The 24,794-nt window shown below is 59.8% G+C and overlaps 4 protein-coding genes across 11 annotated transcripts in view; 1 reads left to right on the forward strand and 3 right to left on the reverse strand.

The window, feature by feature from the left end:
- Positions 1-987: 987 nt before the first annotated feature.
- Positions 988-10,703, reverse strand: TRPV4 (transient receptor potential cation channel subfamily V member 4). 3 transcript variants are annotated; one of them, XM_054844881.1, is made up of 17 exons: positions 10,622-10,703; positions 7,922-8,093; positions 7,280-7,737; positions 6,056-6,228; positions 5,666-5,818; positions 5,267-5,407; positions 4,857-5,155; positions 4,183-4,362; positions 3,953-4,111; positions 3,726-3,818; positions 3,468-3,541; positions 3,192-3,357; positions 2,906-2,972; positions 2,349-2,665; positions 2,056-2,183; positions 1,696-1,817; positions 988-1,535 (listed from the first exon to the last, which is right to left on the reverse strand). In XM_054844881.1, exons 3-17 carry the CDS (start codon positions 7,654-7,656, stop codon positions 1,393-1,395), a joined length of 2,592 nt encoding a protein of 863 aa, XP_054700856.1. In that variant the 5' UTR covers positions 7,657-7,737; positions 7,922-8,093; positions 10,622-10,703; the 3' UTR covers positions 988-1,392. The 3 variants fall into 3 exon arrangements, 2 of the variants coding, with proteins under 2 accessions (XP_054700856.1, XP_054700857.1); XR_008579581.1 differs by having other exon boundaries at positions 1,526-1,535; positions 2,349-2,631; XM_054844882.1 differs by lacking the exon at positions 7,922-8,093 and having other exon boundaries at positions 10,622-10,666.
- A 529-nt stretch (positions 10,704-11,232) lies between these two features.
- GLTP (glycolipid transfer protein) lies at positions 11,233-14,477 on the reverse strand. Its single transcript, XM_054844896.1, has 5 exons — positions 14,193-14,477; positions 13,242-13,303; positions 12,793-12,926; positions 12,357-12,507; positions 11,233-12,074 (listed from the first exon to the last, which is right to left on the reverse strand). The coding sequence occupies exons 1-5, from the start codon at positions 14,293-14,295 to the stop codon at positions 11,892-11,894; spliced, it is 633 nt and encodes a 210-aa protein (XP_054700871.1). The 5' UTR covers positions 14,296-14,477; the 3' UTR covers positions 11,233-11,891.
- Positions 14,478-15,562: 1,085 nt separating this feature from the next.
- On the forward strand, positions 15,563-21,769 carry TCHP (trichoplein keratin filament binding). The gene is made up of 12 exons (XM_054844895.1): positions 15,563-15,894; positions 15,995-16,199; positions 16,365-16,421; positions 16,914-16,982; positions 17,734-17,907; positions 18,388-18,500; positions 18,819-18,885; positions 19,175-19,347; positions 20,087-20,168; positions 20,373-20,558; positions 20,642-20,785; positions 21,380-21,769. The coding sequence occupies exons 1-12, from the start codon at positions 15,683-15,685 to the stop codon at positions 21,410-21,412; spliced, it is 1,515 nt and encodes a 504-aa protein (XP_054700870.1). The 5' UTR covers positions 15,563-15,682; the 3' UTR covers positions 21,413-21,769.
- The window catches only part of GIT2 (GIT ArfGAP 2), a 32,831-nt gene continuing 29,805 nt past the window's right edge, over positions 21,769-24,794 (reverse strand). For all 6 annotated transcript variants that reach the window (XM_054844887.1, XM_054844885.1, XM_054844889.1 and 3 more), the window contains one exon: positions 21,769-24,471. In XM_054844887.1, the coding sequence (XP_054700862.1) occupies positions 24,259-24,471 (213 nt within the window). In that variant the 3' untranslated portion in view covers positions 21,769-24,258. The remainder of the gene's footprint in view (positions 24,472-24,794) is intronic.

Here is a 24,794-nt window from a genome sequence, read left to right on the forward strand (position 1 = left end):
CACCACAGCCGTGCACCACAGCCCTGCACCACAGCCCTGCACCATAGCCCTGCACCATAGCCCTGCACCACAGCCCTGCACCACAGCCCTGCACCACAGCCCTGCACCATAGCCCTGCACCACAGCCCTGCACCATAGCCCTGCACCACAGCTGTGCACCACAGCCCTGCACCACAGCCCTGCACCATAGCCCTGCACCATAGCCGTGCACCACAGCCCTGCACCACAGCCCTGCACCACAGTCCTGCACCACAGCCCTGCACCGCAGCCCTGCACCGCAGCCCTGCACCGCAGCCATGCACCGCAGCCGTGCACCGCAGCCGTGCACCGCAGCCGTGCACCGCAGCCGTGCACCATAGTCCTGCACCACAGCTGTGCACCATAGCCCTGCACCATAGCTCTGCACCACAGTCCTGCACCATAGCCATGCACCGCAGCCGTGCACCATAGTCCTGCACCGCAGCCATGCACTGCAGCCATGCACCACAGCTGTGCACCATAGCCCTGCACCATAGCTCTGCACCACAGTCCTGCACCATAGCCATGCACCGCAGCCCTGCACCGCAGCCGTGCACTGCTGGCCATGCACCACCAGATGAGCGTAGTGCTGCCAGGGCCGGGCTCCCCCATCTCCTGGGCAAAGCAGCCGAGGCCAGGAGGGCAATGCCGGATGCTGCAGCCAGTCACGACCCCCACGCTGAGTGCAGCCCTGCCCGTCTCAGCAGGCACAGGGTGCTCTGCCCCACGTGTCCCATGGGCTTCCGCCCGCTCCGTACCGGCACGGTGCCCTGCCAGGGTGGCAGCAGGCTCCAGGCAGCACGGGGCACCACGAGAGGGGCTGTCTGCAGAGGAGCTCAGCGCGTTGGGTGGCGATGGCACGGCACAGGGAGCAGCAGGCTCCTGCCTCCCTGCCAGAGACCTGCCTGCAGCAACGCTCGCCCAGCCAGAGTTCGGTCGAAGCCAGGAGGAGGCGGCAGTGGCAGGTCAGTCTTTATTACTAAATAAATAGTTGTATAAATCTTGTGCAAAAACATGTGGCAAAAATCATTGGCCTTGGTGGGCGAACGGGGCCGTGCTCCCCCCACCCTGCCCACGGCAGAGGTTCCTGGCACGGCACGGCACAGCACGGCCGACAGCCCCGGTGCGGCAAAGCAAAGCGGAGGCACTGGAGCTCGTCTGTGCAAGCCAGAGACCCCCCAGCACCACCGGGGCAGGGCCAGGACCCCCTGTCCGGGCTGGACCCCCACCGGGACAGCGGCTGCCGGAGGGACAGAGGCTGCACAAATCCCTGAGGAGCAGACAAGCACTGTCCAGTCCAGTCCAGTCCAGTCCGCGATTCTGCTGGCTGTGCCGGGGTCCGGGCAGAGTCCGTTGGCTCCCAGCGCTGCCATGCTAGAGTGGGGAGCCCGAGGCCTGGCCGTGCCGCCGCTCCCGTGCCTCTACCGTCCCCACGGTCCCCAGCGGCACCACCACCTCCTCCGGCTGGCAGCTCTTGTTGAGCTCCACCACACGCGGCACCACCGTCGACCAGCGATCTGCGGACACAGCCGGAGTTTGTCGCAGCCGGGAGCCTGTGGCTACTCCCCCGTTGCCGGTCAGCCCTGCACCACCCAGCCTCCCAAGCAAACCTGGGGCTCGGCAGAGGCTGCAGGCAGCGTCCCCGGGGATGCTCCCGGCCCACGGCACCGCACTCACCTCTCCGCAGCCGCCCCACAGTGTGGGAGAAGCCGTAGTACTGGTACGTGTCGTTCTTGCCCGGGTCCTCGCTGATGATGCCCAGATTCTGGTTCCAGTGGGACCAGTTCACCTCGTCCACCCTGCGGGGAAGGTCAGACCCGGAGGGGCTGCGCAGAGCCGCTGGGAGCCAGGGCAGCAGCTCCGGCATCCCCTCGCCATCTCACCACCGGCAATGCCACCTGGTTCCAGATTACTGCAAACTACCCAGCAAACGAACACACCGTACCAGCACCCCAGAATGCTGCTCGCTGCAGCAGGAGAGGCTCGGCTGCTCCCAGTCCCCGGCTCCCCAGGGCTCCCCAGGGCACCTGCCTTTACCTGAAGCACCAGCGGCGGTCGGGCGTCCCGTCGGTGCCCTTCCCCACGGTGACCATCTCCCCCGAGCGGAAGGCTCTCCGCAGGAACACAGGGAAGGAGCGCTCGATGTCCAGGATGGTGGTGGCCCACTGCCGGGGACACCAGGGACCCCTCAGCCGTTTGGAGACGGAGGCATGGGGGTCCCTCACCCAGGTGGTGCTGCTTTGATGGAGCTTGGGGTGCTGCGGTGCTGCAGCCCCCCCAGGCACAGGCAGCCCCTGGAGCCCCCTGCCCAGCAGCTACCGGGGCGGTACCTGCAGCTTCCAGATGTGCTTGCTCTCCTTGGAGACTTGGCCCACGGTCTCACCCATGAGAGCAATGAGCATGTTGAGGAGGAGCACAAAGGTGAGGATGATGTAGGTGACGAGGAGGATGATGAAGACGCCGGGGTACTTGGCGCTCTCGAGCATCTCCAGGTCGCCCATGCCGATGGTGAGCTTGAAGAGGTCGAGCAGGAAGGTGCTGAAGGTCTGGCTGTCCCGGCAGGAGGGGTAGGTGGGCACCGTGCAGTTGGACTGCTCCTCGCCGCAGGACTCGCTGCTGGGACACGGGTTGAGGAGGGACACCAGGGCTGGGGGAGAACGGACAGGGACGGCGAGTCCGCGGGGGCAGCGGCAGGGGTGGGGTCCACAACAGGCCCCCACCTGGCTCCACGTCGGCAGAGCCCCTCTCACCGCAGGAGGAGGCAAAGGCTGAGCCCACAGGCACGTAGGATGGAGCGGGGGCTCCGCAGCCCCCCGCCCAGCCGTGCCGTGCCGTGCCGCAGGGCTCGTCCTTCCCCTGAGCCCCGGCTCACCGGCCAGGCACCTACCTGACGCGTAGCCAATCATGAAGAGCAAGTAGACCAGGAGGAAGCGGAAAAGGTCTTTGAAAAGGATCTGCAAGCGATGGAGAGGGGACTGATATGTGCTGGACTGCGGCGCAGTGCCGGGGCACCGTCGCCAAGCCATGCCGCGGGGACAGCCGGGCTGAGAGCCGGGCGTCGGTGAGCCACAAGGAAGCCTAAAGAAAGCATGGAGGACCCTCCTTTTGGGCCGCACTTCCATAGGAGGACCAGCCCTGCTGGGGAAGGAGAATATCCCCCGACCCCACCGGACCTTCTGGATCATGATGCTGTAAGTCCCCGTCAGCTTGAGCCCCCGGGTGAAGTACAGCGCGTTCATCCAGCCCAGGACCAGCGCAAAGACCATGACAGCCAGGTATGCCTCGATGCCGCCCAGGTACAGCCCCGCCGTGACGATCACCAGCACCGAGTAGATGAAGCTGGAGGAGAGCCGGGGTCAGATCCTGCACCGACAGCCACCGACAGCTACCGCCCCTTGCAAGCCCGGGGGTGCTGTGGCTCGGGGAGGCCCCGGGAGTTCCCCACGTACTAGAGCAGCTGGAAGGAGCCGTCGATGAAGAAAGAGTTCACGCCTGGGCACTTCTTCATGAACAGATCCTTGATCTGGGGGAGAGGGGGAAAAGTTGGGGGGGTCAGGGAGCAAACCCCTGCAGGGCAGTGTCCGGGGGGCATCGCGGCAGGGGCTGATGCCTCAGGACACGGGGCTGTCGCCCTCGAGTCGCTCCTCGCGTGGAGACCACGAGGGCTTGGCTGTCCCACGGGAGGACCCCCGCCTCGCCGCACTGACGTTTGTGAAGAAGAAGAGGATGCCGGTGAGGAGGGTGATGATCTCCCCGGCCAGGCGCAGGTAGTCGACGGTGGTGGTGTACGGGTAGGGGGGCTGCGGGGAAAGGACAGAGCTGAGCTGCTCCACCATCCCGGGGCAGGCAGGGCTGCTTGGGACGGAGAGCCGGCAAACCCCCCTGCCAGGAGGCGCTGGCCCCTGGGGCCGTGCCACGGTGCCACGGGACTCACGGGGCCTTCCATGGGGCGGTAGTAGGCGATGAGGGTGAAGATGACCATGGCGCAGAGGTAGGAGACCACGCTGATGTAGAAGGAGACAGCCCCGAACTTGCGCCACTTGTCGCGCAGCAGCTCGTTGATGGGCTCCACGGCCAACATCTCGTGGCGGTTCTGGTGGGACATGGGTGCTGTCAGCAGGGACCCGACCCTGCGGTCCCCCGGTCCCCCCCGGCTCCCACCACCTCGATCTTGCTGTTGTAGACGAGGATCTCCAGCACGGACACCTCCTCCCCGCAGGTGTCCAGCGAGGAGAGGTCGTAGAGGGAGGAGTAGACGGGGCCGTACGCCCAGTCCTTGAATTTCCGTGAGAGGTGCCGGGCGTCCTCGTCCACGATCTCCCGCCGGATGATGTGCTGGAAGATCTGCCGGAGGGAGGACCGCTCGCCCGTGGGCAGACCCGCACCATGCCCCCACCTGCCCGGGGCACCCCGCTCTCCTCCCACCCCACCCCAGGCGGCTCCTCTTCTGCCGCTGCACACCCCGACCCACCCCCTGCACCCCAGGGGGGCCCGGGGTGCTCCTGGGGTGCAGGGACACCGTTGCAGCGGGCAGCCCCCCAGGACGCTGCAGCTTTTGCATTTTTAACGACCCCCACACCAGAGGACAAGGGAAAGGATGGGACGTGCTGAGGGCCTGGGTTTAATGAGGGCAAGGACTGAACGCGGTGGGGGTTAATTAGCCAGGTTAATAGGCTGCACGTGCGGGTTTCCAACCGCAGCTGCAGAGAGAAGCCGTGCTGCTCGAAGCCGGTGGGGACATGCATTGAGTGCAACAGGGCTCAGCCGACAGGGGCTCAGCCCTTGCAGCCAGGGACAGCGGGGCAGATGGGTCCCAGCTCGGGGGGGGGTCACCGTACCCCGATCTTGCCGGTCTTGGCAGCCATCATGAGTGGGGAGAGGCCGTCATTGTTGAGCAGCGCCTCCAGGTTGGTGTCGGGGAAGAGCTTGGCACACTTGATGAGCAGCAGGTCGTACATCTTGGTGACGAACTTGGTGTTCTCGCGGGTGTTGTCAGCGATGGCGACCAGGGCGTGCAGCACGGTGTTGCCGCGAGAGTCCTGGCGCCGCAGGTCCGCCTGCTTGTGCGCGTTCTCCGTCAGGTAGTGCACAATGTGGGGCTGGTTGGTGCAGGCAGCCAGCGAGAGGGGCAGCTCGCCTGTGAGGACAGCACGTCGCTGGGGCACCCATTGACCTCGCCCCGCCACGGGGGTATCCCCAGGGAGCAGCCGGTCCCCCCCGGCGACCCGCCGTCTCCCTCCCCACTCACCAAAGTAGAAGTAGCCGCCCTCGTCCTTGGGCTGGAAGAAGCGGCCGCGCGCCTGGGCGTGCACGTCCGCTCCCTTCTCCACCAGCAGCTCCACGTAGTGCTTGCAGCGGCGCTCGATGGCGATGTGCAGGGCTGTCTGACCTGTGCCGCCGGTGCCCATCAGCCCCCGCCTCACCCCACGACTTCCCCCGGATCCCCAGCCTTGCCAGGGTACCTGCTGCTCCAGTCCCCAAGCCCCCCTCCCCGAGCATCCCTGCCTCCCCAGGGTCCTCGCTGCTCTGGTCCCCAAGCCCTCTGGCATCCTCGATCCTCCCCGGGATCCCTGCCTCTCCGGTCCCCGAATGTCCCCAGGGTCCCCGATGCCTGGGCGGGGCCACCGGCGGCCCCGCGCCCCCCTACCTCGGTAATAGACATCCCTGAAGGGCGAGTTGATGAACTCCCGCATGTTGCCCGTCTTCTCGGCGATGTCGAGGAGAAGGGGGATGGTGTCGTTCCTGCCCCCGCTCAGGTTGAGCAGTGCCTTGGGCAGGCAGGTCTTCCCCGTGGAGGGCTCTGGGAGCAGAGGGTGTTGAGGGGGGCCAGGATGAGCCCCCCAGGCCATGGGGGTACCCAGCCCCGCAGCCTTGCACTCCCCGGCCAAATCCCTGGCTACTCCTGGCCACCACACGTCACAGCCCCCCGTGCCGGGGCTGCGCATCACCATCCCCACAGGGACACGGGGACCACCGGTGCGTGGCACAGCCCCGGCACCGCACGGGACCCGGGGCAGGGATGGCCCCAGGTGCTCACCTCGAAACTCCTCATCTGTCAGGCGCTTCTTGTGGGTGAGGAGGAAGGAGAGGAGCCCGTCCAGGCCAGCCGGGGACCCCCGAGACACAATGTCGAAGAGGATGGGTCTGTTGAAGACCTTGAGGACGGGGGGTGGGTTGGGAGCCGGCCCCTTCGTGCCCGGCGCCTGCTTCCTGCAGGAGAAGTGCCAGCGCTGGCAACCGGAGCCACTGCCGCGGTTTCCCACCCGTGCAATGAGCTGGAGGCTGCTCAGCTGCCGGTGAAAGCCACGGGCACCCGGGGGCACCCCCCGGCCAGGGTCACCCATGGGGCCGGGGCAGCCTCCCCACCCACAGCAGCCCAGTGCTCCCAGTATCCCACCTCCCAGCATCGCCCACGGGAGCTGGTGGGCACCTTGCCAGCTCCTGCCTGGGCGCTGCAGCGTTTGGGGCCCCGGCCGTGCCCCCCAACAGGGACAGGCTGTGGGTTCGGCCACGCTCCAGCGCCGCTGGCAAAGCCAGACCGGTCGGAGCAGTCGGCGGCAGCGGGACAGACCGGGGACAACCGGCACCGGGAACAGGGGGAGGAGGGACGGCGGCTGCCCCAGCCAGGGATTTCCGGGGCTGGGGGCACCTTGGGCATCCCACCCCCCTCCCACATCCCTGCCCACCCAGGGGACCGAGCTCCCAGCGGGGCACAGGGACACCCCACGGTCCCGAGCCAGGCTGCACCCCCGGGGTGGGGACAGCGGCTGGGGGCCACGGTGGCCGCCCCAGGTGCCCGGCACAGACGGGCATTGTGCGCCAGGCCGCGGGCGGCCCCCCCAGCCCTGGTTTCCTGGCGCAGGAGGGCGGAGGTCCTCCTGAAAAGCCCTTTCATGCCGGGGAGCCAGACGGCCGCACCGGCCAGGGGAGCGGCTGGGCGCACAGAGCCTCTTTCACGGCGCCGGCAAGGGGGAAGGGGGGGCCGCGCTCCCGGCCCCACGGCCCCGCGGGGCTGCAGACCCACACCGCAGCGTGGCGTGGCACAGCCACCGGGACTGGCCGGGAGCTGCCCCGCGCGTGTGTGGCACCCCCTGCCCAAAGCACCCCAAAGCGCCACTCGGAGATCCACGGGGGGGGGGTCTGTCTCCATCCCTGGCTGCCCCGCACCCCCATACCCGCGGTGCCGCACACGGTGCCCGGGGTGCCCCCCACCCCATCGCTCCCCGCTGGCACCAGGGTGCACGGGCATCGCCGTACTCACTCCACAACTCTCCTGCGCCAGCGCTTGTTCTCGCTGGGGTGGTGACGATAGGTGCCGTAGTCAAAGAGGGAATCCATGGGGGCTTTCTTGGGCGCGGGGACCACAGATGACTCGTAGATGGTGGCCTCCAGCAGCTCCATGGGCTTCGGGGCGCCCTTCCGGAAGGCCCCGTGGAATTTCATGCGGAGGTTTTGCTTTCCATCCCCAGCAACGGGGGGGCCCCGGGCTGCCTCGGCGGGGGACGGGGTGTCCTCACTCTCGAACAGGTTGGCCAGCGAGGAGAGGGGGAAGGAGTCATTCTGGAGGGACCCGTCATCCCCCGGGCCCTCCCCGGCATCGCCACCGATGGCACGTGGGGGGTCTTCGGCATCTGCCATGCTCCCTGACCGGAGGGACGGGTTCGAGCAGCTTGCCTGGGTGGCTGTGACCCCCCAGCTCGTTCCACGAGAGCAGAAGACCTGGCAGAGGAAAACCCAGCGTCATCCCCAAATAACCCTGTCCCTCCCCATCCTCTCCCATGGGGCACCGTGCCCCCGCGCAGAAGCAGATCCCACACCGACCCCGGCAGCAGTTGGGGCCAGCGAGATCCCCCGCGGCCCAGGGTCTGCCAGCCTGCCCCAGCTCTCCTTGCCGCTCACCTACCTGGCCACGGGGACCCCTCACGTCTGCAGAGGCCCCACCGGCTGCAGCGCTGCCGGCTTCAAAGCGCAGCCGTCATGGGCGAGGGCGAGCCCGGCCCTGCTGCCTCTCCCCACTGCGGTTGGCTTGGGTGCAGCCCAGGACAGGGCACAGAGCGGACCCTGTGCGCTCCGATCTGCCGCCCAAGGAAAGAAAACATTCCTGGGATACATCCCGTGCCCAGGGAAGCGTCCGGAGGCAGCGGGGAGCTGCCACCGGAGTGGGGCCGGGAGTGGGGCCAGGGCTGGTCCCCGACATCCCACCACTCCCGCAGCCCCGGGGGAACTCGGTGCGACCTGGCCCCGGGCACCCCGCGGTGTTGGCACAGCCACGCTGGGCACCGGCAGGGGATGGACGCGGCACAGGGGGGCTGCAACCCGCGGGAGGGCAGGAGCAGTGGTTAGGATGAGAAATTATGGGTTTAGGTTGCCCAGAGGGAGACGGGACTGCAGGAAAGCCGCGCTACCAGCGTGGAGAGCAAAACACTACACCGTGCCATGGGCACCGCCGTGTCCCGCCTGCCAGGTCACTCCGGGCAGGCAGTGCTGGCAGGGGTGTGGGCAGGCAGGGCAGACAAGTGAGTGACCCCGGGCTGTCCCCCAGCCCCGCTTTCCACAAAAACACACCCGTGAAACACATCAGCGTTAAGGCTCAGCCCAGCTCCTGCCTCTGGGGAGCTCAGCCCTCCCCGCGGGTGCTGGGACAGAAAAAGCAGCCAGAAAACGTATCATTTTCTGCTGGGCTGCAGCTTTGTACAATAAGCCACAATGGCAGGCTGGGCCCTCCCAGGGCGGGCAGGGATCTCTGCCGGATAAAGTGCTTCTAATTAGGCAGCGTGTCCCACAGCCGCCCGTGGCAGCCCCATGGCGGGGGCACACGATGCTCCCATGGACATGGGGGACGAGGGCTGCAAACAGCTCCAAAATCCTGCTGCAATGGGGAGCCTCAGGCAGCGGTCCCCTCCTCCCCATCATCCTGGGGGACACCCAGCAGGGACGGTGCAGCCTTGGGTGGCACCCAGCGGGGACGGTGCAGCCCAGGGAGATGTGGGGCTAGCCGCATAGCCAACATGGTTTCTCCCCCTTGCTGACTTTCCTACCATCACCCTCTCTGCAAGAAATTCCACAAGCACCTGCCAAAGCCCGCAGGTCCCACACCCTGACCCCGGGCAAACACGGGCCCCTGTGCGGCTGATTTGTTGTGGGACAACAGAGAAGAGGGGACTGCCGAGCACGCCAGCCCCGCGGTCTCTGCACAGGGACGGAGCACCTAACTCCTCAGCTGTGCTGGGAATCCCAGCCCCAGGACAAGCGCAGCTTTAGGGAAAAGCCCAAACGCAGCACGGGGTGTCACACACGGCTGGAGCCCAGGGCAGAGCCAGGAAGCCGCCGGCACAGGACACCGCTCCCTGTCCCCTGGGGTCTCGGCCGGACGGCAGGCAGCCCTGGGGATGCTCGCAAGGCCAGAGCCCGGGGAGACACGGGGCAGAAACGAGGGGACAAGTGGAAAGGGCAGGTGGGGCCGGGAGCTGGCGCTGCTGCTAGCGACCGGGGCAGGAAGCTCGTGTCGGAAACGACGGGCTCGCTGGCTGGTGCCGTCAGCCCGGGTGCTCCCACGGGCGCAGCCCCTGCCAGGAAAGGTGGTGTCAATGGGGTTTTATTTGGCTTGTTCGTTATTTGGGTTTTTATTTTTCAGACTTCCTCACCCCACGGAGTAAATGAGTCAAGGCGCAGCTCACCGTGCCGAGGCTCGCCAGCACGGCCCCGGCTCTCGCATCCAACACAAACCCTCCTGCCTGCTCCCCCCCGTGTGCTCCCAGCTTTCCACCAAGTTACCTCCCAGCCAGACCAGTATCCCCATCCCAGCCCATCACAGGGGCACAGACGCCGGCGCCAACACGGGGACGTGCAGGGACGTGCCCTGGGCGGGTGGCAGGGAGGATGCCCCATTAGCGGGTGGTACCTACTCTGCCACATTAAAGTGTTCCTCAAACTAAAGCACGAAGGGCTCCGGGTAGGAGTGAATCACTGAAACCACATTGTGTTCATGTTCAGCTCCGGTGGAAATGCTCATCCGAAGTGAACCAGCCACCTTCCAAAATAAACCGCACCGCCGGGACCGCGCTCACCTGGGCGAGAGCCATGAACTTGGCATGGTCCGATGGATGAACTGCAAAGCCATTGGAAACCCCTTCCCCAAAGCTCCTCGTGGGAACACACCCAGCACCTCACCCTCAGAGTGGTGAGCCCCCCAAACTGTCCAGACAAGTCAAGACCCCCACACTGTGAGGGGAGCCCATGGGGCTGGGCCCTGCCTTGCCCAGCACATCCCGCAGCTCTGTCCTCATCCTGGGGGCTCCATCCTGCCCCGATCCCCATCCCCTGCCCCGGGGGCTCCATCCTGCCCCAGTCCCTGTGTCCTGCCTCTGGGTCCCTCGGTCCTTCCCCAGGGCTCCGTCCCGCACCAGTCCCCGTGTTCTGCCCTGCCTGGGGGCTCCATCCTGCCCTGGTCCCCGTGTCCTGCCCCGGGGGCTCCATGCTGCTCAGTTACCCGTGTCCCGCCCCGGTACCGGCGTCCCGGACCCCGCCACGGTCGTGCCGCCCCCCCCCCCCCCCCCCCGTTTTTGCGGGACCCCGCGCCCCCCGCTCCGCTCCCGGCCCGTACCGCGGCACGTCCCGCGAAGGGTCCCGCAGGCTCCGGCGCCGCCGAGTCGCCGCGGGGCCCGTCCCGGAGAGCGGCCCCTCCCCGCCCCGGGGGCGGTACCGGGAGCCGCATGTGGGAGCAGCCACCGCCCCCTCCGCTCCTGGACAGCCCCGGAACACCCTTCCCGAAACAGCCCCCCCAAAAAAACCCAAGCCCTAAAATACCCTCCCTGAAACAGCCCCCCAGGAACAACCTCAAAACACTCTCCCCAAAACAGCCTCCCCAGGACACAGACCCCCAAAACACCCTCCCCCAAACACCTGCCCCCCCAGGAATAGCCCCAAAACAGCCTCCTCAGGACACAGCCCCCAAAACACCCTCCCTAAATCAATCCTCAAAACAGCCCCCCAGAACAACCTCCCTGAAACAGTCCCCCCAAGGAACAGCCCCCAAAACTCTCCCAAAACCAGAGCCTCCAGGAAAACCCCCTCAAAACTTCCTCCCTGAAACAGCCCCCCCCCCCAGGAACAAGCCCCAAAACAACCCCCCAAAAGGAACAGCCCCTCCAAAACACCCTCCCCAAAACAGGTCCCCTAAGACCAGCCCCCCAAAACAGCCACCCAGGCCAAGGTTACCATGAGTTTTTATTAAATTTTGCTTCCCTGCCCCGCCAGCGCGGGGCTCGGCAGCGCCATAAGGCGGTCGGTTAATAAGGCAACGCGTGCTTCCACAAACACCGTGCCGGCAGTTCAGCCGGCGTGGCCGTCCCGGCGGAGGGGGCTCACTCCCACGCAGGCACTGGAGGAGTTGGGGTCACCCAGGAAAGTCATCGGCTTCTCCGTCACCACTGGCATGATTTGGGAAGTTTCTCACCCGGGTGCCGATCGGTGGGCAAGCAGCATCGGGCGCCCGTCGGGTACTGGGCGCAGCCGAGGGTGCAGCGGTGCAGTCCAAGAGTCAGGGCAGAGCCAGGCAGCATCGGCGTGGCCGCCAGCCATGCTTCATTCCCCGTGCCGTGGTAGGCATAAACCTGGCAGTTAGAACTAGAAACACTTGTTTTTCCTCTTTAGTACAAAAGCTTGGGAAATCCTACGATGACACGGGGTACAACGGTTTTATTGCTGTGTTCTCAATAGAAAATTAATTATTTTTTTTTTTTTAGAAAACAGGTTATCCACTGCAGATCCAGATGAGAATCAAAGTCACCTGATAGCTGGGTGCAGCCCCAGCGATTAAGACACAGGTAGCACCCGTCACACCTTATTTAAGCCCTGCCAGTTCCGTGCGAGCTTTAGACTTTGTAGCTCAGCTCGGCGTTCATCTTTGTGTACATCTCATAAATTGCATCCAGGATGGGGGTAACCCTCAAGAGAAACTGATGAATCTTCTCTATGGTCTCTTCCTCTTTGACTTCTTTACCCTTCTCTAATGCCTTAAGCAAATCCGATTTGTACGGAAGAGCGTAGACCGAGCCCTACAAAACAGGGGAAGAAGCTGTAAGGCTCTCACAAACCCAAAGTCCTCCCCATCCCATATGCAGGGCCCTAATTTGGGTTGTTCCCAGGCGTCTCCAAGCGGGGGCCTCCGGGCGCTCGGAGACGCCCGGGAACAACCTTGGGGATGTCGGCTGGACGCTCGGAGAAGCAGGAATGTGCGGAGTCCCCTGGAAATCCTGCTCAAAATAGATTGGGGCAACTAACGGAGCAGCTGGGGTTAAAGAAAGGCTGCTTTCCTCCGTGGAAACGTGAATGCTCACCGTGAAGAGCTTCTGCAGCATCCAGCCGTGGTATTTCTTCAGCGCGATCTCGTAAGCCTTCATGGCGTTCACCCGGATGAGGTTCGGATGCTCCTCGTCCCGCTCACCGTCAGAGATGCTCTGCAGCAACACCAGCATGAACTTCAGGCCCCTGTGAGAAGAGGGGAGATGTTGAGGTGGGGAAGGGGATGGCTGCTTCCCAGCCTCCAGCAAGGTACCCCTCAAACCCGGTGCATCCAGACCCCCCAAAACCCCACAGCCCTCGCTGTACACCCTGCCCCTACTTGTTCTCGCTTGTGTGGCCAGTGTACCAGGTTGTGCTCCCCAAAACACAGCGCCCCAGCCAGACCCAGCCCGAAGGGACTCCAGCCGTCGTTCAACAGGCTCCCTGTGTGCCGGGACATGGCCCGGAGCAGCCCCCGACACTGTGAATCACCTTTTCAACCACATCAGTGCCAGCGTCGCGCCCGTCTTGGGCCAGGCTGAGCCGTACATCTCCTTCTCCACCTCCAGGATGTTCTGTAGTGTTTTGAACTTGGCGGGGTTGGAGTCATAAACCGCCCGGATTTTCTGAGAGGGCAGAGAAGGGGGGTTGGCTCCTGGGAGCCGCCAGGCAGAACGGCAGCGGAGAGCAGCCAGGCTGGTGCTCACGGCTGCGGCGCAGGGAGACGCGGTGTCTGCAGCCAGCAGCGTGGCTGCTAACTGGTGCTTTAGCCAGGGAGCCTCGTTAATAAACACACGCGACCAAGACAAGCCACCGTTGAGCCCGAAAGCCCCCATGGGAAGAAAAGCCCTTTTAAACACCTCCGGGTCTTGCCTCTCCAATCCCACAGCATCTCTGCCCAGGGGTTCACACACCCCCAGCCCTCCCGCGCCCCTTCCTACCTTGATATTTCCAGTCAGGTCTGCTTTGACTGGCGCGTAGACGATAGGAGTCCCCAGGCAATCTGTGGAAAGACGGAGAGAGGATGATTAGTCATTAGGGGACACCGCAAAGTCCTGAGTCGTAACCAACAGGCTTCACCTTAGCCAAGGCACTGAGACACGCACCAGCACAGGGCTCCTCAGGCTTCGCGCACAGCCAGAGCGAGCGGCTGCTGCCATGCAGGCCGGCCCCGGCCCCGCCAACGGCCCTGCGACCCCCCCCCGGCTCTGGGACACGGCCCTGCCACGACGGTCCAGAGCAGCATGGCAGGCACAGGACACTCTCTGCCCGTCCCCAGGCAGGCAGCCCTGCATCCTGCCCGGCCCGGCCCTGCCACGGAGCCCTCAGACAATGGCCAACATTGTGGAGGCCAGCGGGACAGCGCAGGCCGTCGTGACACAAGGACGGCCGAGCCCACACGCACCCACGGCCCCGGCAGCGCCTGTCCCGGCCCCGACTCGGGGTGAGATCCGTGGGCCGGCCGGTAACTGCCTGCCCCGAGGGATGCCTCCGGCCGGGGCGTACCGGGGGAAGGCAGCCGGGCCCCGCTGCGGCGTCGGTGGCTCTGCCGGGGCGTGGGGCCCCGGGGACAGCGGCATGTTTCCCAACGGAGCTGCTGGGCGGGTTTGACGGGATCGTGATGCAACCCCGGCCCGGCAGGCTGCTTCCTCGGGGGGCACCAGGCACCGGCGGAGGGGAGCGGCCGGGCCCGGGGGTGAGCAACGACCGGGGGAGCCCCAGCAGCGAGGACCCAGGACCGGGGGAGAGCACCGGGGAGGGGTTACCCAGACCGGCAGGGCCCGAGAGCACTCTGCCCGCAGACGGCCACGGCTGGGCGCGGTGGCAGGGCCGGTACCGGGCTGGGCCCTGTCGCAAGCTCCCACCCCCACCGACGGCCGGCCCAGGCTCACCGAAGAAGGGCGGCAGGTGCGCGACGGCCTCCAGGAAAGGGAGCGTCTCGATTTGCTTGTCGGCCGGCAGAGGCTTGAACTCGTGCTCCAGCAGCAGCGCCATGGCCCGGCCCGGCCCCGCTCCGCACCGGCACCACACCAGCCCCCCGCCGCCCAAGCCGGGAGCAAGCTGACACCGAGTCCCGCCCCGGCCGCCCCAACCAATGGCCGCGCACCGCCCATCCACCCATCCGCCAATGGGAACGCGGAAATGGACCTCGTGGCGCGGCAGGGCGGGGCTGCGCGCGTCGCGTGCCCCCTCAGCCCCGGGGCCGGTGCCTCCCCCCCCCCTCCCCGTACCCCGGGTCCGGCCGGTTTGGGCGCAGGAGGAGGCCGAGCTGCCCACCCCGCCCCGGCTCGTCCCCCGCTGCGGCCCGGCCCCGGTCAGGCCAGCACGGGTGCCTGCGGGCCCTGCCCCGGCAGCGGGGCGGAGGGGGGGGGGGGCGCGGAAATCGGAGCATCCCCCGCCGCGGTTGTTTACGCCGCCTCGGCCCTCACCGGCCGTCCCTCCGCTGGCCGGCTGCAGTATCGCTGGCTGGTGGCTGTTAATTATTTAGGGGCGATGAATTTTTCATTGGGGAGCAGGTGGTTCAGTTCAGCACGACCCTCGCTGCCCCGGCGCGGCCTGGCCTGCGCGGGGACACGAACCGCCCCGAGCCCTGCGGCGGGGCCACGAACTCCACCACCTCTGCCAGGGCCGGGGGTGGCACCGGGCTCCGTCCCGGCGGGGCGAGCTCCCCCTCCCGCAGCAGGAGAGCGAGCGGGAACCGGGGCCGCGGCGGTGCGGGGAGAGGGGACGGGAGCGGAGGGAGCGCAGCCAGCCTGGGGACGGGATTTGCCGTGACAGGGCCCCAAATCCGGCGTTTTTACCGGTTATTCTGGAAAAACAGGTCGTGGGGTGATACCGATCTCTGGCTCGCACGGAGGGTGCTGGCACAAGGCCGCAGCCGGGAGCCGAGTGTCACCAGCGGTGGCACATGGCAGGGGGGGTCGCCGGCTGCCGCCTCCTCTCTCCGCCGAGCCGGTGCCCGCGGGTGCCCGGACCCCGTCCTGGGTGCTGGGCACGTCCCGGGGCGGCCGGCGGGGGTTTGGCACAGGACGGGCGCTGGGTGGCTGCCAAGGCCGGCAGAAACGGAAACCTTTCACCCACCTGAAATATTTACAGTGCGATAAATAACTTGAGCTGCTGCTGGGAGCTTTAACCCGCTGCGGGGTTGTACGGCACAACAAGCGCCCGCGATGGCACCGGCCCGGCTGCCCTCTCGAACCGCTCCCGCCACCCGGCTCAGCGAACCGCTTCTCCGCGGGGGTGCCGCCGGGGGAACGGCAGAAGCCGGTTGGCCGGGTCGGTGTGAACCGGTGGGGAGCGGCCGCCCCCTCCCTTCCCCGTTCCCGCGAAGCCCGGCCCGCCGTGTCCCTCGGCGGCGCCCGTAGCGGCCGGAAGCGTTGCCATGGCGCCTGGCGGCGGTGCCGGACGGCGGGTGATGGCGCTGTGGTGGGCGGCGCGGGGCCGGGCCCCGGAGCGCTGGGCCGCGGAGCGGCGGCGGGAGCTGGAGGCACGCAGCCGGCAGCAGTGGGAGCGGGCCAGCCGCTCCTTCGCCCGGGCCGCCATTTGCTGCTCCAAGCAGGCGCGGTGGAGCGCGCCACGGGCCCCCCCGCCCAGGTACGGGGCCGAGCCCCGGGGGGACCGGGCGGGGAGGCCGGGCCGGGCCCCGGGAGGGGAGGCTGGCGGGCGCTCCCTGATACGCCCGGGTGTGTCGCAGCCCGGCGGCGGTGCGGCGGGAGGCGGAGGAGGCGGCGGCGCGGCTGGAGCAGCGGCGGGCACGGCTGCGGCGGCTGCTCGGCGAGGAGCGGGAGGCGCTGGCGGCGGAGCTGCGGGAGCTGCGGCGGGGCCGCGGGCCGGAGGCCGTGGGGATGCGGCAGCGGAGCGAGGAGCTGCGAGCCGGCCGGGAGGAGCGGAGGAGGAAGGTGAGGGGAGCGGCGGAGCCTCCCGCGGCCCCGGGAGAGGCCTCGCAGCCCGGGGTCCATTCCTCACCTCGGCCGATTTGAGCACTTGTTGCGCTTAGTCCTCGGGGGGGTTTGGTATCTCGAGTTCTTCTGTGTTCTGACTTAATCCAGCTCTGGTGGTTCCAGGTGGCGGAGCAGCTGCTGTACGAGCACTGGAAGAAGAACAACGCTGAGCTCCGTGAGGTGATGTTACTTTCTTTTTAGTCCCTGCCGCCTTGCATTTATCAAACCAGTTTTTAACTCAAAAGTCATCATGTATCTATGTTGCCACGCATCTTTAATTACAGCAGTTGTCCTGAGTTCTGATAAGCAAAAGGCAAAGAAGAAAATGGCTTCGCTGCGTAAGAGGTCCTCTCAAAGCTGGTATTTTTCAAAAACAGTCAGAAATCTGTTCTGACACTGAGAGCACGTTTTCAGTGCTCGTGATGTAAATATCTCAGGTGCTTTTTAAAGCTGCACCTGCCGTGTCTGTGGCGCTTCCTTATTCTATATTCCACCGACCTGCTGCTCTGGCTGTCACAGCTCTGGTTTCAGTGTCACTGTAGCGTTTCCCAGAACTGGCACGGGACATTGACACCGAAGGAGCCCACCTCTGCAGAGGCAGATCCTGCTGGGCCAGGTGCTGCTCCAGAGAGTCTGGCAGATCCTGGGAACAGCATCTCTTGGTGTTTACAGGTGGAGTCGGAGCTGCACAGGAAGCACGTGCTGGAGGCTTGGGGTGATCAGCTAATGCAAAAAACCAAGGTACGCTAGGGCAGACTCCTGAAACAGGTGAGCAGGGGCAGGTGTGACACCGTGTGCCTTTGGACCCAGCTGGCAGGCGGCTCGCCTCCCTGTACGGACACAGCTCGGATGTGGAGGGATTAGGAGTTGGCTCTTTGTTTTTCCTCACACCAGCCCTGAAACAAATAATGACTGAGGTCACCGTGCTCGTTCCCATAGTGATGGGGAGTTCTGGTGTCTGCAGAAGGACAGGAGCTGCTAACAGGAGGGATGCTTTTAACAAAGAGCCGTCATTCCTGTCCAACAAGTACATACTATCCATCTCCTAGAAAATCCCATGCTCACCTAACTAACAGCAAACTGCAGTGCAGAGAGCTCAGTATTTGAATACGCACACACTAGATGTGGGAATACAGTGATTTTGATGTGAAAGAATAATAAAGGCCTTCAAATACGGATTTCAGACTTAACTAAAACAATAATCTAGGTTGTAATAGAAAATTCTGAGTGCATTTGTGAGACCACTTGTGCTTAGTTAGCATCAGACCTGTGCAGGGTCCTGCGAAGGACGTGTAGGGACTGAAACCTTTTTCAGGCAGTGGTCAGCAGAGAGTTTTGCTTGGTCCTTGTGTCCCTTCGTAGCGTATTTTGTTCCGTATTTTCCCAATGTGTGTCAGCTTGCAGGAGTTTGATTTGTGGATTTCCTGAGCCAGAGGCTGTTTCTTTGCGTTAGCCTAACCTTAAATGCCATGTTTTCTTTTGGCTTGGAAAGCAAGAAGCAGCTGAACTTGAAGAGAAAAAACGTTATGAAAACGAGTATGAAGTTGCACGAAGGGAAGCACTGGAAAGAATGAGACAAGAGGAAGAGAAGCGTCAGCTGGAAGAGAAGGAGCAAGCGGAGATGTTGCTTCAACAAATAGAAGAACTAAAATTACAGGAGACAGAGGTAATCTTTAGTTTCTCCTCATTGGAGGAGGAAATTAATTGTTTCACTTGGAATACAGCAACACTGACCTGACCTCTTCCCTCCAGGTTTCTGCTAGATTAAATCTGGAACCAAGTTAGCTGGGACACGATTTCTGTTAGTAACGTGGACCTCTCGGCATATTAACTGAATTCTGGTAGCTTTCGTTTGCTCCTCTTGAAACACGAGCACCCTTTCGTGCTGCACCAGACAAGAAGAAGATTTGTAGAAACTTCTAAGTGTGACAGGTTCAGGTCAAAGGCTTTGTCAGCTGGAGCTCCTCACAGTGTCTTGTGCTGTGAGCCACTGACACACGAATTAAATTCCCGTGGAATATTTACTGCAATGAGGATTTTGACTGCTTGTAGAGGAGCAGAACGGGGTACAAACTCTGGTACAAGGCTCTCTCTGGGGTGTCCTAGCTCTCTGACATACTCTTTTGTGGCGGTTGTTTCCTTTTAGGCAAAAAAGCTGAAAAAAGAACAAGAGAATTTATTAAAGCAGCAGTGGGAGCTGGAGAACTTGGAAGAAGAAAGGAAACAAATGGAAGAGCAGCGGAAGAAGAGAGAGCTTGGGTATGAGATCAGGTGTAGCTTGTTTCAGCAGGGCTGGGATGGAATCTGTTCCTATGTCCGCGATAGTACTTGTGGCACGAGGAGATATTTCAGATGGCAGCGGTGGATTGTAAATACTTGGTTTTTTCGGTGGAAGTGCCCAGAACAGCCAATGAGCAAACACATCAGTGCCGTGACTTCTTTTTGTTCCTGTTAGCGGTAGCAGGTCCCTCTGTTGCCTGTGAATTCCATTGTCACAGATGGACCTTCTTGAACGCTGGCATGTAACAACGTCAGGCTTTAGAGTCAGTTTGAATGTTTTCTCTTTTTCTCCTTCAGTCGCTTTTTGAGGCATCAGTGTAATGCCCAGTTAAAGAGACGAGCCCAGCAGATACAAGAGGAGCTGGTAAGAGAAAATACCCCTCAATTTATACCTTCTAGATACCGTGTGCTGAAGAAATTTGTTCTGTGTGGTTCATTTATGCATCTGCCTCTGATGCCTACAGCTAATTAGCTAGGGAGCCCCTTTCAGCTTGTGAACAGGGCTGGAGCAAAAAGATGATGGAGAAGGTGGCAGACTGAGTGTCTTGCTGAGCACACCCCTGACACTGTCACCAAGAATTGTAGCGAGTAGCCCTGCATACAGGCCGGAAACCTGTTGGATAGTTATTACTAATCTTGTGGCTTTTCTCAAGGAGACGGACAGGCAAATCTTATTAGCCCTCCTGGAGAAAGAAGATGAGGATCAGCGCCGCCAGTCCGCGCGACGAGAACGAGCTGTTGCAGATGTTGCCTGGATGAAACATGTCATTGAGGAACAGCTCCAGTTAGAAAAGGAGAGGGAGGCAGAGCTGCAGACTATTTTTAGGTGAGTCTACCCGACTCTGAACATCATCGAAAGAGACCGTATGTGCTGAATGTTCCTGCCTGGTTGGAATTCCCATTTGTTAACTAGGCTTTGAAAGCAGACATTAGAAAGTGGTGCCTGGTTGGCCCTGCCATAGAAGCGAGCTCTGCCCCTTCGTTCTGAGTGCCAAGCACCGTGCTAGGCGGTCAGCCTGCCAGGACAGACCCGCAGCTTTTCTGCCAGGACAGAATCAAAACCTGAGGCTGTTTTTCGGTTGCTTCAGCCCAAAGCCTAGTCCATCATTTCTGTTATGTTAGCTCTAATGCAACAGCTTTAATAACAAAAAAAAGGTAGTAACACAGAGACAGCAAGAATTACCTTTTAGTTGTAAGTACTTTGTAACCAACTCTCAATGATTCTTCTCTACTGCTGTGGAGGGGTTTAGTCCAGGTGACCCCAAAACCTGCAAACTGTCTCCTTCAGTAGCTTAGAGCTTGTAGATAAAAGCTGCCTCAGGTTCAACATGTGCTCTCCCTAGCTCAGAGAGCACCTTCACTGCTGACAGGACAGTGCACGCTCCATCAGTCAAGTTTTGGTTAAAAGTTTTGTTGCCGAGGGAGATTGGAGCGGCAGAGGGGTGTGAAGAGAAACCTGGGTGTTCCTCCGAAGCACAGGGTAGCTCATCTATGCCCACAGAGTATATACTTGGTTGTTAACTATAAGTAGTAACCTTAGAGATAATTCTTCCTCTCTCCTTTAGAGAAGAAGCTAAAAAAATGTGGGAGAAGAGGGAAGAAGAATGGGAAAGGGAGAAGGCGGCCAGAGATCGCCTGATGAATGAGGTGATGACCTCTTGGTTCAAAGAGGCCAGCTGTTACCCCTCCACCCTCCAGAGGGTTACAGCACCCAGGGCAGAGGTTTTCTGCTTGTCAGATACGTTTTCTGAGAGCTGTTTAACCATCTGCACTGAGATTTCCCCAGTTCTGCTTCTAAGCCTGGTCCCTTTCTTGACTTACCTTCTGCCTTCATCCTCTCACTTCACAAAGGTCCTTGCAGGCAGGCAGCGCCAGATCCAAGAGAAGATGGAGTTGAACAGGCGGGCCCAAGAAGAGTCTATAAAGTATCGAGAGCAGCTGATTAAAGACCTTGAAGAAGCAAAAGAACTGACTAGGCGAGAGAAGGAGCAGGAGGAGGAACTGAAGGCAGCCCACAGGCAGGAGCTGGAAGCACAGGTACACTCTGCTTCTCAGATACACGCCCAGTCGCACCCGATCTCGCTCTAACAGCCCCATCTTCCCCATCTTCTTGTGCCCAGCTGACAGAACGCCGCTTGCGAGACCAGGAGGAGCAGCAGCGCCAGAGGGAGGAGGAAGAAGAGGCGCGATCAGCCCGGCAGCGCTGCGAGGAGCTGGTGCGGCAGGAGGCCAGGCGCATGGCTGAACAGGGCTATCGCAGCAGGGTAGGTGGCTGCAGTTACAGGTGGCCCTGATGTGCGAGCCCAGCGGGGAGGGCGATGGCATCATGCAAGAATTGTTGTTTCTCATCTCCACCGTAGTTGCCACACAGCGCCAGGGCCCATTCCTTCCCCTGGTGCTATTCTAACAGGTCCACAGTTCTCTTATAAATTGCTTTTCTCTTGATGATACTGATACCCTAGGTCCCAATTTTAAAATAATTTGAGGCAAACTTATTGGGTACTACCTGAAATTCTAATTATTCTTAGCTGCTCAATGCCTTTCTGTCTTCTGTCATGCTTTGCCCAGCTCTAAACACAAAGCTGAATTTGAGTAACCCTACCTAAACCACCTGCCCAGCAGATTAGAGTTTCACACTGAAAACTCTGAGCTGCTGTGCACTCACCTCTGAGGCAGCAGCCAGAGAAAGGTGGAGGGAGGTGTTCCTGCCTTAGAGTACCAACTCTTAAACATTACCGCTGCCTTTCTTGGCGATGTTCTGCACTCTCCACAGTACCTTTGTGTAATGTATAGCGCGGGCACAGAAGGTTAATTCTGGAGCCCATGAAGCAGTTACCATCCTTGTTTTGACCCTGTAGCTCTACAGTTCCCCAAAAGCAGCATGGACCTGAGGATCCTCGTCCTTTGCACCTGAGGAACAAGCACTGCATGCAGCTGCAGACTACAGAAAGAAAAGTTTGAAGAATCAAGGAACTCCTGAAATAACGGGGGCTTTGGAGTAGCCTACAATGCTGAGACTCAACACTGTAGAAGTGAGATTTCTGGAAATATTTAGCCGTGGACCAGGAACTGTAAATGACCCTGTGCTGCGTTTGCTCTTGAAGTGTCAGACTGCACAGAGCGCCAGGAGCACATCCAAAGATGGGTGCCCCATCAACACCGCAGGCTTTACTCAACTGGAGAAACCTTTTCCAAGATCTTTTCTGTACAGAACCAGCAAATAACCCCAAATTTCACACACTGAAAGGGTTTTAGCATTTTATAGTAATACTGTAAACAAAAGATTAAGTCAAAATATTGTACAGACAGAATGACACTGATAAATACAAGGTTTGGAAAAAGGCAAAAAAATTGTTTACTTTCCTATGCAGCATTTTGTAAAGAAAGAGCAAGTTTGTTTACAGGGGAAAAAGAGGAGATCTAGTCATAAAAGAACAAACCGCCTTTGTTATTTCAGGTATTCTAACTCCCCCCACCCGCAGTGCTGTACAATGAGGGCTAATTGACTTACTACCCTGTAGTTCCACTGGTGGCTCTGAACCGCTCCGCCTGTCTTTGGGAAGAGCTGAGGGAGCACAGCAGCACGTGTCGGAGAAGTGCCCATCTTGCATGACTGTCACCACAGTTCCGGAGCGATGACGCAGTGTGACCGTAACCAACCTACAACAAACGTGTTCCCAGCGGGGGGAAGGGACCAGAAATGCTGTTTAAGTGACAGGACGGGAAATCACTTACGGGTTGGCCATGTTCTTATAGCTAAACCAAGCTAAATAGTTTATTTTAGAAAATCTGGAGCTAGCATAGCTGGAATGAGGGCTTGCAGTTATCCATGGGCCCCTTTGTTTTGGTACAGAGGCAAGTTTAAACAACTGGTAAGTTACAACATAACTCAGTATTACCTGGGCAAGATATGTTAAAGAAAGCATACAATGGTGTCCTGAGATTAAAAAATACCGTCCGCTGCCTTTCAGTGATGCCAATTTAAGAAAAAGTTCCTAGAAGATTATTGATGTATTTAATTGCCAGTAGCATAATTCTGAAATTTAGAAATGTCTTTTGCAGTTCTAATCCCAGCCTGTCTACATTCCCATGAGTTTAGAGACAGTTCTGGAATTCAGAAGTGCAGAAAAGAAATAAAAACCCCACAATGATGAACATTACAGGATTGTCCTCTCTCTCCCTTCCTTCCCTCAAACTTGCACTACTTTAAAAAGGGAGGTAATTACAACACACAAGAATCTGACAGTGTTCTGGCACTTAGTGCTTATTTATACATACAGACACACTATGATTTGAACAGGAACCAACCACTGAACTGTAGTTTGCTCGTTCTCCTGAACATGGCTGTTTTTCACCAGAAAGCCTTGAAGGGTGTGTGGTTTTGGCAGGCAGCACGCTGCAGACCTGTTTGTGGAACAGCAGAGCGCTGGTTCTCTGAAAACTCTAAATGTTCACATCAGCTGAACTGCCACGGCCGGCTCCTTGGAAATGACAACGCGCTTCCAAAAGGGACACACGCAGAGGCAAAAACTGGTGATTCCCCCCCCATGGAATTTAGACTCCCAAAACACTCTAGTTTTTGAAATCATGGACTGACACAGTTTTGGAAGTTTTGTGAACTGTTGTGAATGGCAAAACCTGAAACACACACTGACATTTGTCACCCACCTACCTTTCTGACAGGCAGCCTAGCGTGGGTTACTCCACACGTAGCTTGTAAAATTTTGAAAGATTTGCATAAAACTAGAAGTAAGCAATCTTTTCACATTTGGATATGTTGAGGTACAGAGGTTATATGCTATGGCAGACACAGCTGCTTTTGCACTGGCACTCTTCTAACTTCCTTTTTTTGTTTTGTTTTTTTTTTTAATTACCACAGAAATCTTTAGTGAAATTGCATCAAGTTACTGAGCAATGCTGCTGCAAACAAGATAGTGCCTTGGAGATGACAGTAAAATTCTGTAGAAAACTTAAGAATGAATTATTAAATCAGAAACAAAGGATAATATTTTAACCACTAATGCCCTAAAATAACTTCAAACATATATATTAATGGCATAGTGACAACTAAAAGAAATAACTATTACATTTCAAATTCCTTCCAAAACAGATAAAGTGACAAAGACCTTGTATAGTTACATGTAATAAGCTCGGATGCCCACAACTACTATTGTTTTAGCAGACTAAAAACATATTATTGCACAACAGTCAACATGGGAACAGATAATGTTCGGCTTGTACTCCGTTATCGGGACTACAGCCTTCTTCCTGCTGGGTGGCAGTTACGGTCCTGGAGCCGTCAGAGCCTGCGTCGCTGCAGGTTTCTCAGTCAGCAACATCACGGCACACACGGCTCTGGGATGGACGGAGCAGAGGCCAGATTCTGCCCTCCGATAGGAGCAGCTGATGTCAGCGGGAGGTTTGCAAGCAGTATCTGAAAGCAGAACGTGGCCCCAAGGAAACATCTAGCAAGAGCTTGATATAACGCTGGTACGTGATATTGGCTCAACAGCTATTTGCAACATGCTATTATCTGTAACTAAACTGGCAACACAGGCACAAAATAAGGCAGTGGGTTAAATTAATCATAAAATTGTTAGAAAACATGCAAAAATAATACTGAGTTTTAAAAAAAAGTTTCTTGCCCCTTTAGTTTTTCTCATAAAAATTTGAATAGTTCCACACCTATATTTGAAATCCAACCTTTAAAAAACAAGCCTAAAAAGCCAAGTGTGACTCAGTTGTTGTTCTCTTTGGTTGTGATGGTAACCAGCTGTTTAGCAGCCTTGGCGATGTCGTAGGCGCACTGGATAACTTGCTGCGTGACCAGCTGGATGTCTGTCGTAGGGCACGTCTCCACCGGAAGGGTTTTTTTGCACTCGGACTGGAGTCTGTAGGCACTAGATGTCAGCAGACGCAAAGAAGTCCTTACCAGTTCAGATTTGGGTTTCTGGGAAAGGAAAGAAGAAGTTGAACTAAGACAGAACAACAAAACCGTTTCAGGATCACTTTTAATTAGCTGGTAGTGGTTCACAAGTACTCTTTCGTACAGGCCATCTGCTGCCAGGGCCCTGCTTTCTGCACAGAGGTGGGGTAGAAACAAGTTCCTGGAATTTCTCCTCTCTCATCTCAGGGAGATTTCAAACTGCTGCCAGGCAGAATGCAGGGAATACTGCTTCATCCTCCCATTTAGGAAGTTACTCATACACTTTTTCTGCTACCCAGCCCGCATCCTGGCTGACGTCAAGGTACAGCGTGTACAAGACAAGCAGG

This window comes from Grus americana, chromosome 16 (assembly GCF_028858705.1).
Source record: "Grus americana isolate bGruAme1 chromosome 16, bGruAme1.mat, whole genome shotgun sequence".
Taxonomy (NCBI): Eukaryota; Metazoa; Chordata; class Aves; order Gruiformes; family Gruidae; genus Grus; species Grus americana.

Excerpts from the sequence above, each read along its gene's own strand:
- TCHP (XM_054844895.1), top strand. The coding sequence starts at position 15,683 with ATGGCGCCTGGCGGCGGTGCCGGACGGCGGGTGATGGCGCTGTGGTGG. Across the intron at positions 16,200-16,364 it reads GGGAGGAGCGGAGGAGGAAG|GTGGCGGAGCAGCTGCTGTA; the intron begins GTGAGGGGAGCG and ends TGGTGGTTCCAG. Across the intron at positions 18,501-18,818 it reads CGGAAGAAGAGAGAGCTTGG|TCGCTTTTTGAGGCATCAGT; the intron begins GTATGAGATCAG and ends TTTCTCCTTCAG.
- GLTP (XM_054844896.1), bottom strand. The coding sequence starts at position 14,295 with ATGGCGCTGCTGCTGGAGCACGAGTTCAAGCCTCTGCCGGCCGACAAG. Across the intron at positions 12,508-12,792 it reads GCACTGATGTGGTTGAAAAG|GGGCCTGAAGTTCATGCTGG; the intron begins GTGATTCACAGT and ends CTCTTCTCACAG. Across the intron at positions 12,075-12,356 it reads TGCTGCAGAAGCTCTTCACG|GGCTCGGTCTACGCTCTTCC; the intron begins GTGAGCATTCAC and ends CCTGTTTTGTAG.
- TRPV4 (XM_054844881.1), bottom strand. The coding sequence starts at position 7,656 with ATGGCAGATGCCGAAGACCCCCCACGTGCCATCGGTGGCGATGCCGGG. Across the intron at positions 5,408-5,665 it reads CAGGGATGTCTATTACCGAG|GTCAGACAGCCCTGCACATC; the intron begins GTAGGGGGGCGC and ends CCGGCGGCACAG. Across the intron at positions 1,536-1,695 it reads TGTGGGGCGGCTGCGGAGAG|ATCGCTGGTCGACGGTGGTG; the intron begins GTGAGTGCGGTG and ends CTGTGTCCGCAG.